Source organism: Lithobates pipiens, unplaced genomic scaffold (genome assembly GCF_037356315.1).
Source record: "Lithobates pipiens isolate NorthernLeopardFrog02 unplaced genomic scaffold, aLitPip1_a1.2 Scaffold_28, whole genome shotgun sequence".
Taxonomy (NCBI): Eukaryota; Metazoa; Chordata; class Amphibia; order Anura; family Ranidae; genus Lithobates; species Lithobates pipiens.
This window is the reverse complement of record NW_027507789.1, coordinates 29974682-29987768: the sequence shown is the minus strand read 5'-3', so window position 1 is coordinate 29987768 and position 13087 is coordinate 29974682. Positions and strand designations below refer to the sequence as shown.

The window sequence follows — 13087 nt, the reverse complement described above, 5'->3', positions numbered from 1 at the left end:
TAGTAATAAACTTGCCTTTAAGTCTTCCATTAAAGCGGGGTTCCACCCTAAAGTGGAACCTCCGCTGATCGGATCCCTCCCCCCCTCCGGTGTCACAATTGGCACCTTTCAGGGGGGAGGGGGGTGGAGATACCTGTCAAAGACAGATATTTACACCCACTTCCGGGCATAGACTCGGGAGTCTACGCCATTTCCTGTCCTGCCGCGCTGTCTGCAGGGACACACACGGGTCCCAGTGACAGCGCGGAGAATTCCTATTGCGCTGCGCTACTCGCGCATGCGCAGTAGGGAACCGGGAAGTGAAGCCGATTCGCTTCACTTCCTGATTCCCTCACCTAGAATGGCGGCGGCAGCAGCCGAGGGCCGAGCGATCGATCGGCCTCGGCTGCCGGCATCGCTGGAACCCGGGACAGGTGAGTGTCCATTTATTAAAAGTCAGCAGCTGTAGTATTTATAGCTGCTGGCTTTTAATATTTTTTTTTTTTTTTTTGGTGGAATCCCTCTTTAACCACTTGCAGACCGGACCAGTTTGCTGGTCAAAGACCAGACCACTTTTTGCGATTACTGACAATTGCGCGGTCGTGCGACGTGGCTCCCAAACAAAATTGACGTCCTTTTTTTCCCACAAATAGAGCTTTCTTTTGGTGGTATTTGATCACCCCTGCGGTTTTTATTTTTTGCGCTATAAACAAAAATGGAGCGACAATTTTGAAAAAAACACATTATTTTTTACTTTTTGTTATAATAAATATCCCCCAAAAATATATAAAAAAAAACATTTTTTTTTCCTCAGTTTAGGCCGATACATATTCTTCTACATATTTTTGGTAACAAAAAAATCGCAATAAGCGATTATTGATTGGTTTGCGCAAAAGTTATAGCGTTTACAAAATGGGGATAGTTTTATAGCATTTTTATTAATAATTTTTTTTTTTTTTTTTAACTAGTAATGGCGGCGATCAGCTTTTATTTTTTTTTTATTTTTTTTTATTATTTATTTATTTTTTATTGTGACTGCGACATTGTGGGGGACCCATCGGACATTTTTGACACATTTTTGGGACCATTGTCATTTATACAGTAATCACTGCTATATAAATGCAGTGATTCCTGTGTAAATGACACTGGCAGTGAAGGGGTTAACCAGTGGGTGGCAGTGTAGGGGTTAAGTGTTCCTAGGGGTGTGTTACTAACTGTGGGGGGGTTGGGCTTTCATTTAGTGAACACTGATCTCTGCTCCAATCACATGGAGCAGAGATCAGCGTCACTAGTTGCTAGGCAGAATGGAGAAATGCTGTTTACACAGCATTTCCTCCATTCGGCCGCTCCGTGAGACGATCGCGGGGATACCCGCGGCGATAGAGTCCGCGGGTCCCGCGACCGGACTCACGGGGGTCCCGACCAGCGCGGGAGCGCGCCGCCGGCGGCGTGCTCCCGATGGCAGGGAGCGGCATTGAATATTGGACGTACCTGTACGCCAATATGCCTGCCCGTGCCATTCTGTCGACGTACATCGTAGTGCGCTGGTCGGGAAGTGGTTAAGGTATCGCTGGCTGTTGCTGTCCCAGGCAGAGTGCATTGGATATTACGCCACCTGTGACAGGAGCTATACAGGAAGCATTGGCTTATGTGGCTCTGCAACCTCTTGCTTCCTCTACCACCAGCTTCATTCACAACAATACCTAACATCCCAGAGCAGGAGGTCATGGGCCACATCGGAGGGCTCCGCGGTCCACATTTGGCCACTGGTTGGGCACACCTGCCTTACAGGCTCCAAAAAAAAAAGAGTAAATGCTAATTTTATTTCACCTGCAAATAAAGTGCTTTTATTTTTTTTAAAGTGAACTTTTAAGATGGGTGCGCTAACTGTATATTTTGGCCCTGTTTTTGTTTTAAGCTGGCCCCCCAGGCAAACTGTATGCACAAACGAAATGTATGTATGTGGCATTTGTTTTATCTGTTAAAGAATTTGTATTTCTGTTCATCCATTCCTGAGATTTGTACAACAAGCCGCTGTATAAATAATCACATCCGGAATTGGGGATCGGGAATCCTACATATCCGTGATGTAATCTCTGGATCCTTAAAATACTACTGGCAGCCAAGTTCTAATTCTGAGCATGCACATGGGAGAACATGGCAGCTTATTTGAAATACGTTTATTGTAGAGTGGTTAGTAAGGACTTTACTCCTAAAATTTATTTTTTATCATGACAGATTCTTCTTCACAGACCCTTCAACCAGTAACATTGGAACTGAGGAGGAGAAAAATCTCTGTTGGCTCTGAAATTCGTCCTAAGCGTCCACGCCTAGAGAAAAGTAAACCTAACCCTTTGTCATTTTAGCATCTTAAAAACCATACATGTTTACATGCTTTTTTTTGTCACCGAGTTATAAAAAATTGTTGTGCGTGTTTTAGAGTTTGATTATTGAAGCAAATGTGGTCTTAATGGTGCCATAGATGAAAATACTGTTACTAGTAAAATTCCACAAAGCACTGCTGATAAATTCTTTAGATCCAGGGAAAAATATTTATATAGTGTGTATTTTTTTTTTTCTTGTGCTTTTTTTATACGGTACCTTTTGAAGTTTATGGGGCAAAAAAAAGTGCAATAATGCTGCACCTTACAGAGAAAAATCACGCTGCACCATGTTGATGTAAAGGGGCACTATAGAGAATGTGATTTCCGTTGTGGTGCATGGCAGCGCGATGGCAGACACTGGAGAAACTACACAATTGTGAACAGGGGCTGAAAGGAAAGTAGGTACATTTTGTATTTGGTTATCTCAAGACCCTTTACTTTAGGTATACAATAGACCCCAAATCTTACAACACTGTGCATGCTACAGTGACGCATTGAAAAGCACCACAGGCATTGCGGAAGGTGATCAGGACGTGCACAGTTTTTTAGTTTTCTAAACCAAAGTTGCATAGGACTTTTTGGGGCTCTTGGGGGTCCCAATGCTTAGTTTTGTAGGCCTCAAATTTACACTTTTTTTTTTTTGTGGGCTGAAACCCTATTTTGAGCATAACATCTCTAACACTGCACTCTTTGCCACAATGTCTTTTCTGGGACAACAGAAAGCAATTCATTAGCTCTTTAAGAATTTGGCCATTTGATGTGGTGGGTGTCTCTTGGCTTTTGTATTTGTGAAGGTTCTTTCTGCTGGAGAGAGGGTTCGAACGGTACCCCAATCCACCATCAGCTTTTTTTTTTTATTTTTTTTTTTTTGAATTGCTCAGTAAGTTGAAATGTATAAGGGCAATGTACACGAAACATGCAATAGCGCTTAGTCCTGGCTAGCGAAAGCTGAATTTTGGGCAAGGACCCATGTTTCCTATGCCTCCAAACTATCTGGCACTGTTTTTATTGACAATGCAGTGACAGCGAGTATGGAAAAGCAAGTATGACCTGCCCTTGAATAACTTCTGTAAATTGAAGTTGTTTTCCTTGTATTGGCCAGAATCATTTCAAGAATTTTTTGACACCCCATTGTAAAATGTAGATTTTGTTTGTACAGTTTGCAGCTAATGGTTTTGCAGTCATCCAGTGTGTGATTTTTGATGTTGGGGAAATACTTAAAGGTAATAAAAAGTAGATTTATTTATGTTTTATTTGGAGCCTGGAAAGCAATGCACCCTCGATCAGCAGGTCCTCCTGCACACTTCTCAGTGTATCTGTCCCCTTGTACGGGCTGACGGGTACTCAATGACGGGAAGGAACAATCGACTGGCAGAGCACCCAACAGGGCCACAATAGTTCATTGAAACTATGAACTGACAGCTGCAAGGGACTTGTAGTCTCCCATCCACAGAGGGCTCTAGATGAATGACGTGGCCGGACGGTCCGACCCCCACAAGGCCACGTGTTTTTTCAACCACTGACAACGGGCACCTAGTGAAGATGCCCGATTGCTGTCACTGGGGAGGAGGGGAAGAAACTGCAGCTGCTGGAACATGTTACATGTTCCACCCTAAATACAGATGGAGCATTTAACATGTCCCAAAAGGTGACCTTATCCTTTAATTCTAAGATGGTGGAGAGTTGGCAAAATTCTCATTTGTAATTCAGTGTGCTTATTGAATTTGGCTGTCATTTGCAGAAAAAAATGTTACTGTAGATGCACCTTCAAAAAAGGAAAATGGGTCTGACGAGGAAACGCAACCTCCTGAAGAAGAAGCTGAGGAGGAAAAGGATAGCAAGCCCTCTTCAAATGAGAGTCCAGAGGACCAAAGTGCTATGGAGGTTACCACGTCTGTCGAGACAGAATCGTCACAGGAGTGTGCTTCACCAGAGGAACAAGAAGGTAATCTGTTTGTTTGTCTAACAGAGGACTTCATCGTTATTTGTAGTATTTAAAGTGATGCTAAATAGAGTAGTGTTTAAAGTGGTTGTAAATCCTTACAAACCACTTTTGACCTACAGGTAAGCCTAGATTAAGGCTTACCTGTAGGTCCAAGAAATATCTCCTAAACCTATACGGTTTAGGAGATATTTGCCTGCAGACAGCGGCGCGCAGGCGCACTGAGCGCGCCATTTCCATCAATGGAGTTGCCGCGCGTGTCGGCTCCCGTGTGCATGCGCGGGAGTGACGTCATCGCGGCTCTGCCGAATGACAGCGGCGGAGCTGCGAGACCCCACCGAAAAGATGGATGCGCCGGACTTCAGGGGACAGCGGTGACATCGCTGGCTCCTGTGTCAGGTAAGTGACACATAATGGACTACTATGCGATGCATAGTAGTCCATTATGCTTTGCCTTTGCAGGGAATGAAAGCGGAAGTAAACTCATCAGGTTTACTTCCTCTTTAATTGCCATAATTCATTCACCTCATATAAACTCTCCGACCACTTTATTAGGTACACCTTGCTAGTACCGGGTTGGACCATCTCTTGCCTTCAGAAACTGCCTTTAGAAGGGTTTACTTCCACTTTGTTTTCGGTCAAGGAAGCTGCCATCTTGGCATCTGATTCTTCAACTGCCATAATTCTGCACATGTGATCAGTTATGAAACCAGCCATTGGATGGTTTGAAAGTTTGTTTGAGAGCACAACCAATGTGAAAGTTAGCATTTCCGGCATGCCGGGAATTTAAGTGTTTGTTTTTTTTTTTTTTTTAAACTGGGTTTACTCCCGCTTTAATTCTTTATGGTATAGATTCCACAAGGTGTTGGAAACATTCCTCAGGGTTTTTGGTCCATAGTGACATGATGGCATCACACAGTTGCTGCAGATTTGTTGGCTGCAAATTTCTCATTTCACCACATCCCAAAGGTGCTCTATTTGGATTGAAATCTGGTGACACTGGAGTACAAGTGACCTCATTGTCATGTTTGAGATGATTTGAGCTTTGTGACATGGAGCATTATCCTGCTGGAAGAACCCATCAGAAGATGAGTACACTGTAGTCATAAAGTGGTGGACATGGTCTGCAACAATACTCGGGTAGGCTGTGGCATATAAGCGGTGCTCAATTGGTACTAAGGACCCCAAAGGGTGCCAAGACAATATCCCCCACCCACCCTTTATACCACCACCAGCCTGAATCATTGATACAACGCAGGATGAATCCATGCTTTCATGTTTACGCCAAATTCTGACCCATCTTAACGTCGCACCTGAAATCCGGAGGACTCAGACCAGGCAACGTTTTTCCAATCTTTTATTGTCCAATTTTGGTGAGCCTGTGCTAATTGTAGCCTCCGTTTCCTGTTCTTAACTGACACGGGTGGCACCCAGTGTGGTCTTTGCTGCTGTAGCCCATCTGCTTCAAAGCTCGATGTGTTATGCTTTCAGAGATGGTATTCTGCATACCTTGGTTGTAACGAGTGGTTATTGGAGTTACCGTTGCATTTCTATCATCTCAAATTATCTGCCCATTCGTCTTTGACATCAACAAGGCATTTTCTTGTTCAAAAATTATTATGGAAGGATTAACAAGGCATTTTCAGCCACAGATCTGCCGCTCACTGGATATTTTCTCTTTTTCTGACCATTCTCTGTAAACCCAAGAGATGGTTGTGCTTGAAAATCCTAGTAGATCAGCAGATTTTGAAATATTTGGACCAGCCCGTCTGGCACCAACAGTCATACCACGTTTAAAGTCAGTTAAATCACTCCCCCCCCCCCCCCATTCTGATGGTTCGGTTTGAACTTCAGCAAGTTGTCTTGACCACATCTAGATGCCTAAATGCATTGAGCTGTTGCCATGTGATTGGCTGATTAGCAATTTGTGTTACCAAGCAATTGAACTGGTGTACCTAAATAGAGTGACCTCTAAGTGTATATTATGCCACTGTATGTATTTTTGTTTTTTTTTAAGTCTTAAAGTGGAGTTCCACACAAAATTGGAACTTCTGCTTTAAGCACTCCTCCGTTCCCTGACATGCCACATTTGGAATGTCATTTTTTTGGGGGAGGGGAGTATGTACCCTTTTTTTCGTGGGAAATCCTGTCCCACTTCCTGTTTCCTATCTTTGGCCGCCTAGCTGACGACTCCTCTCGCTCTAGGCGGCCCGTCCCTGCCATCCATCTTCTGGCACACAACTCGGGTCCCAGAAGATCGGCTGGCCAAGGAGAGCACAGCGCAACTCGCACATGCGCAGTGCGCGCCCGGCCGTGAAGCTGTCACGGCCAGGTGCCCACAGTTGCCATTATTGAGGAGAGGCGGGGGAGAGGATCTAGCCTCCAGGAGGCCACATCGATGTGTTGATTTATTAAGTCGGCAGCTATGCTTTTTGTAGCTGCTGACTTTTAATAAAATGAAAAGTAAAATGAAAAAGGGGTGGAACTCCGCTTTCAGTACCTTATTCCTGCAGCGTTGTGTGCTCACATGATATTGCCCTGTTCTTTGACACCTGCAGGGAAAGATCCTTAAGAGGGGCTTCTATTACTCTCTACAGGGTGAGTCTGTGTCTGGCCAGCTCTGATTGGTGCTGTGCCAGTCACATGACTAAAAAAACAAAACAAGTTTCAAAAGAGCAATTCAAATCTTAAATTCTAAATATCAAGTAATTGTTTTATAGCTCCCAATGAATCTTTTATTAATTTAAAAAAAAAAAATTTTGTGCTTAATGGCATAGGCGGAGCCAAAGATGACTGACACTAGCTCTCACTTTGTTCGAAGTGCATCTGCATCCAAGGCTTTTTCCTTTTTTTATATATTTTTTTTATATATTTTTTTTAGATATTCGATTTAATATATTTATTGCAATAGAAATTAACCACTAGGTGTTGACCACGTGCAAATAAGTGGGCCTTTGCGCAGAGGGGGCGCATATTTGTGTGCATTAGCGCCGATGGTGCATGCTCCCGACACAGGGAACGGCGGCTCATGAAAAGCTCCTGATCGTTTCTTACGATCAGGAGTTTTCCATTCAGGTGACTGCCAATCATGGTGGTCGCAAGCCCTGCCCTGCCTCCCCAGAATGCCAAACCCCTTGGGGTATACGCCCATATGTGTGACTAATCGCATGGGATGCACACATAAGAAAAAGGGGAAAAATGAAGGGCTTGGAGGTGAACTGAAATATGAGCATGCTCAGTAGAGGACACCAGCTGGTGTACACAATCACAGCCTGCAGTGGGGACACAGAAGATGGGGAGGGACAATTGAAGGAAAGATCAACCAGGTATGTTTCACTCTACACTAAACCAATGCTTTTAGTGGTTTTGTGAGTATGATCGCTCTGTTGTAGACCTGTATTTCATAGTCTGGGTTTAATGACACTTTACTTTTTAATTTGTTTAAAGTTAAGCCAGAGGAGTGTGCCCTGGCTGAGCCTGAAACTCCTGAAGTCAAGGAGCCACCATCAGTAGAAGAGTCAGTAGAGCCTGTTGAAACCAATGTTGTGAATGGTATTCCAGAGGTCAAACCAGACGATGAAGAGAAAGTCCCTCCTGTACAAGAAGATGCTGAAGAGGTCCCGGCTGTCCCTGCAGCAACAGGTGAATACTTCTTACACAGATGAAGTGCCATTTTGGTTTCCCTATAGAAAAACACTTGAACCCTTGCTTTATCTGGTAGATAGAAACATTTGCTGCAGTCCAACATTTGTCCAGCGGGTTTATTGAAAGACTTCCACGAGGACTATTTCAATCAACCTGTTGGACGAAAGTTGGTATACAACAAATTTTTTCATATTTTTGTCTACATGTTCACAGTTTCGAGACGCAGCTAGCACTCGGCCCTTCCTTTCTAGTGGATTATCATTCTCGCCTAGCACAGCGATCCATTTCATTGTTCCTACCTGGTAATAGGTGGCTTGTGTCATGTGACATCTTTGGTGGCTTTATTTTGGTGTCCGTAGAGTTGGAGATCATGCAGCTACAGGAATGTGCTGAACTTATCTTAAGTATCTGAGCGGACACTAATGTTTTTGGTTTTAAAAGAAACTAATCAGATTAAAATATTGGAGCAGCCAGTGCTGGGTCGGGTTTTTGTGGGTGCAAGCTCTATAGAACCAAACTGGTGCATAAGGGTTATCAGATGAGGTGGACCAGATACAAAGCGCTCTTCGTAAAGCCGGGCTATACAAACCTATTTTCAGGCCCCACCAATTGGTTTTCGGCTAACCTCCCATACATATAGTGTCTCTGTATGTGGTAAACTGTTATGCCGCATACACACGAGCGGACTTTTCGAGGGATTAAGTCCGACAGACTTCCGAAGGAGTTCTGCCGGAGTTCCGACAGAGTTCTGACGGACTTTTCGAATGAACGGACTTGGCCACACACAATCACACCAAACTCCGACGGATTCGAACGTGATGACGTACGACTGGACTAGAATAAGGAAGTTCATAGCCAGTAGCCAATAGCTGCCCTAGCGTCGGTTTTAGTCCATCGGAATAGCATACACACGAGCAAATTTTTCGGTAGGAACTGGGTCCGGCGGAGTTCCGTCGGAAAAATTTGAAGCATGTTCCATTTTCTAAAGTCCGTCAGACTTTTGCGAATCAAAAGTCCGTTGCAGCCCACACACGATCGAAAAGTCTGACGGAATCATTCCGTCGGACTTTGGATGTTGAAAGGTCCGCTCGTGTGTACGGGGCTTTAGAACTTTAGGATGGATCTGAAATGCCCTTCCCAAGAGAAAATTATCTTTGTCCATTCAGGCCAAAAAACAGACTCTTTGCTATGGCACTGATATTTTCCTTCCCTATGCTCCCTCACTGTCTGGAAACCTCAGAAATACTGGATATATTTGAGTATAGAGGAGCTTGTGACCTTCCCTTCTCCCAGGATCCAGTCTTTGGGCTACATGGGAGAAAGAAAGGCCATTAACTCTGTTAAAAATATAACTGCACTTTAGTTGAGGGAAATTGTGAGTTCTAAGGATTTTAACAAACTTGGTTGCAGAGTGTTACCCTTTGTGTTCTGATGAAATAGCTGTTTTGTTTCACAGTGGGGAACATTTACTAAAACTGGAGCACTCAGAATCTGGCACAGCTGGTCAGGGCAGCCAATCGGCTTCTATATTCAGCCGGTTCTATTAAGTTTTGGCAATCAAACATGGAAACTTTTTATGCAGAGCTGCAGCAGATTTTGCCCTCTCCGGTTTTAGTAAATAACCCCAATGTGTTTTCCAGACACATTTTTGAATAAAAGGGTCAGCCTTCATTATATTTCTCAGTGTTCTGGGGAAAGCAGCTGCGTCTCTATAGTAGAAAAGCCTTAGAGTATCTTGGTGTAGACTTCTGAGATGGTCAGTGAGCCTTTCCAGAAAGTAGGAAATTACCTTTTTTTTTTTGGGCATTTTTGTAAACCTTAATGTGCAGAACTCTTCCAGGTTTTATCCAGGTAACTGCACCCCCCTCCCCCCTGAAAGGTGCCAATTGTGGCGCCGGAGGGGGGGAGGAATCCGATGAGCGGAAGGTCCATTTTAGGGTGGACCTCCGCTTTTAAGCAGTATATCTACTTAAGAAAAAGCCTTCTGCCTGTTGATTGGGAAATGAGAGAGCAGTGCCATACTAATGCGATTGTTGTTCTGTGATCTTCCTGTAAGCAGACTCCCAATGTTAGACTGAAATCACTGTGCAGTGCTCTGAAGTTTGATCGGCTGACAGTACTGTCCCTCCCTCTGCCAGAGTACTTTGGAGAGTACTAAAAGGCAGTATACATACAAGCTAGATACTTGTACTAGCTGTATTTAGAAACATTTATTTTCTTTTAGGGAAGCCCTAACTGATTTACATGGTTGGCTTTTATCTGTCTGCAGCTTTAACCTGACACACCTTTCTGCTCCCTATTCCTCTGCCATGAATCCCCTGAATGTTCTATCTGGTACATTTTGGGTTGGGGCTGTAGAAGGTTCATACTCCAGTGGGTTTTTGTCGGTGTACTTTATTTTGCCTGCATTACAGCACTACCTGGAAGAATGTCCTTTCTCCCCATGGCCCAGTCCCTGCGTATGTTATACCAAATCGCAATGTGCATTACTTTATTTTTATTGCTTTTTGTTCTATGTGGTCACGTGAGCGCAGAGCTTCTGGCTCCTCTGTGTAACATGGTGGGCCATTCCATAGAAAAGCAATGTCGGCTGCTGACCTCTACTTCACTAGCAATAGTGGAAGGGGTAGAGCGCTCCTTTCCACTGGCTCCATGAGTTGCAGTTATGTGACTGCATAGGGAAAAGTGCTAAAGATATTTGCATTGTGATTTGTTATAAAACATATGCAGGCATCAGGGGTGAAAAGGGCAGGGAATATTTTGAGACTTTGTTCTCATCTATTAAGTTTCCCTGGGGCTGCATTTGAATGGGCGGTTGTTCCTGACCCCCCCCCCCAGAAAATGTAGGGAAAAGGTCCCTTCATTTTTTTCAGAAAATGTTACCGCAGGGAAGCTGCAGTTCCCAGTGTGTGACTGTGCCCTTAAGCCCCATACACGGGCAGAATGTTGAGACATTTGCAGGTTTACAAAAAACAGCCGACGTTCTGCCATGTGTATGGCGGGCGTACATGCTGGAAAACCAGTGGCTGATCTACTCTAGATCAGAGCTCTTAGCCAATGACACAGAGCGCTAATCGGAGTGTTCTGGCAGGAGGCCTGTCCCCTCTGTCAGAACACAAACTCAGTGGGGGAGATCGGGGAACTAACCTTGCATGGTTAGTACAGCGGCCCTGACCAGAGCTAACTGCTTTTATTTTGTGCAACCCGCTGGTGTGTGCCAGGTTTTTGGATTAATGTTAGTGCAGTTCCCAGTGCATGGAGGAGCCCTTAGGATTAATGGTACCACCACGCATCTCCTAAGCAGTCATATATATGTTGTTTTCTGCAGGTGAGGGAAGGTGTGCGATTAAACTCCTTCCTGCAGTCCACACTCATGTGGACATGGCCTGTGTGTGTGTGTGTGTGTGTGTGTGTGTGTATGCATGCATGTATGTATATGTGTGTGTGTGTGTGTGTGTGTATGTGTGTGTGTGTGTGTATATATATATATATATATATATATATATATAATATAAAATTACTTTTGAAAAAACACTTCCCAGCATTTCTGGCTGTAGCCCTCTTGAATAAGTGCAGATGATTGTGTAGCATTAACTTCCTGGAATCCATCCACCCCTTAGCTTAGGCATGTAGGCAGGAGATTGTGCTGAGCTGATATTGGAAAGAACACACTGCTGACAAGAGCAAGAAGGGTGCTGCTCACCCCTATAAATCGAAAAAATAAAACAAATTCCCCCACCAACGAGGTTTTTAGGCAGCAATAAACAATAAGCGTAGCATAATATAAAAAAAGATTATTTTATTGTATGGTAAAAACATGAGCTTCACCCAGGTATTTAAAACAAAAAATAGATAGAACCAAGCTTTTGTATACAAAAAATACAATAACATCAATGGGCATACACTAAGCAGACCTAACTATAAATATACTGTATAAAATTAGTAACAGCAAAAAAATTATAGTTCTAACGCGTTTCAACCACTAGGGTCTTCTTCAGAGATGGTCTGTTGATAGAGAGACAAGATAAAACTTAATAAATCTATCGAATAGTATTAATATTAAACATATTCTAAATTTGTTAGTGTAGTTACCCAATATAGTATTGCTGAGAGGTTCACGTAAATTATAATGCTTAATGGTGGAGTTTACCCAGGTTCATGCTTAGACGTCCCTCACAAATTAAAGAAGGTACATGGTCCATACATCTCGCCACAGAGTCCAGCAGTGGGGTGAGGGTCGGAAGCCCAGAGGCGCGGCTCACGAGCGGTCACACGACAAAAACCCTATGCCCCACAAAGGTTGTAGGAAGTAGGTGCAAACGTAGGCAGCCTGCCCGTATGGTAAGCCACGCCTGTGATGGAAATCCCAACATAATCGGAATTAGACATATATATTTTTATTTTATATATATAGGCCCACATATGTGGTATGAAGATGTCATGTACATGATTTGTGTGCATATAAAGGGAATATCCCCAGATATCTGCATCCACATCTGCATCCACATCTACATCAGAGAAAAAAAAAAAAAAAAGGGGGGGGGGGGAGAAACAAAACTCAAAAACCAAACACACAGGCAGGAGATTGTGCTGAGCTGAGATAACCCCTCATCCCCTTCTGAAGACTCCTGGAAACCAAGAAGTAACTGAAGAAATAAGTTTAACCCCTTTAAGAACTTCTAGATGCCAGGGGGCTGAGCGTTCGGATCATGTGACTGCTGCTGTTGGCTGTTACAGCAGTCATATGATCGTAAAGTTTCCGATTGCAAGTATTTATCAGGAGCTTTCTGGTCCCCGTCTGTGACTGTGGTGGGAGCATGCAGGATGCACCCTCTCAGCACAGTTTTGTGTTTACACAGGGGCGCATATATGCGGCCTCTTGGCATTAAAGCCCAGCCTCCAAGAGGTCACTTATATGTGAACAGCCGGTGGTAAGAGGTAAATGTTAGGAAAAAGTATATCTATTTAATGCTTGGCAGCATAAGGCTTAAAAATTGTCAGCGTTGAGTGAAAGTGAAGTTCTGCTTTAATGACTTTAGAAAATCGACAGAATGACTTGCAAATTAGAATTCTGATGACATTGTTTAATCTGGACAATGCAACTCTTTGTAATGGTACCTCATTTATTGTGCAGGGT

At 43.7% G+C, this 13087-nt stretch overlaps 1 protein-coding gene across 5 annotated transcripts in view; it reads left to right on the top strand.

The window, feature by feature from the left end:
- The window catches only part of PHF20 (PHD finger protein 20), a 96128-nt gene that overhangs the window by 41737 nt on the left and 41304 nt on the right, over positions 1–13087 (top strand). For all 5 annotated transcript variants that reach the window (XM_077458996.1, XM_077458993.1, XM_077458995.1 and 2 more), the window contains exons 7-9: positions 2218–2319; positions 4105–4308; positions 7753–7947. In XM_077458996.1, coding sequence (XP_077315122.1) covers positions 2218–2319; positions 4105–4308; positions 7753–7947 — 501 coding nt within the window. The remainder of the gene's footprint in view (positions 1–2217; positions 2320–4104; positions 4309–7752; positions 7948–13087) is intronic.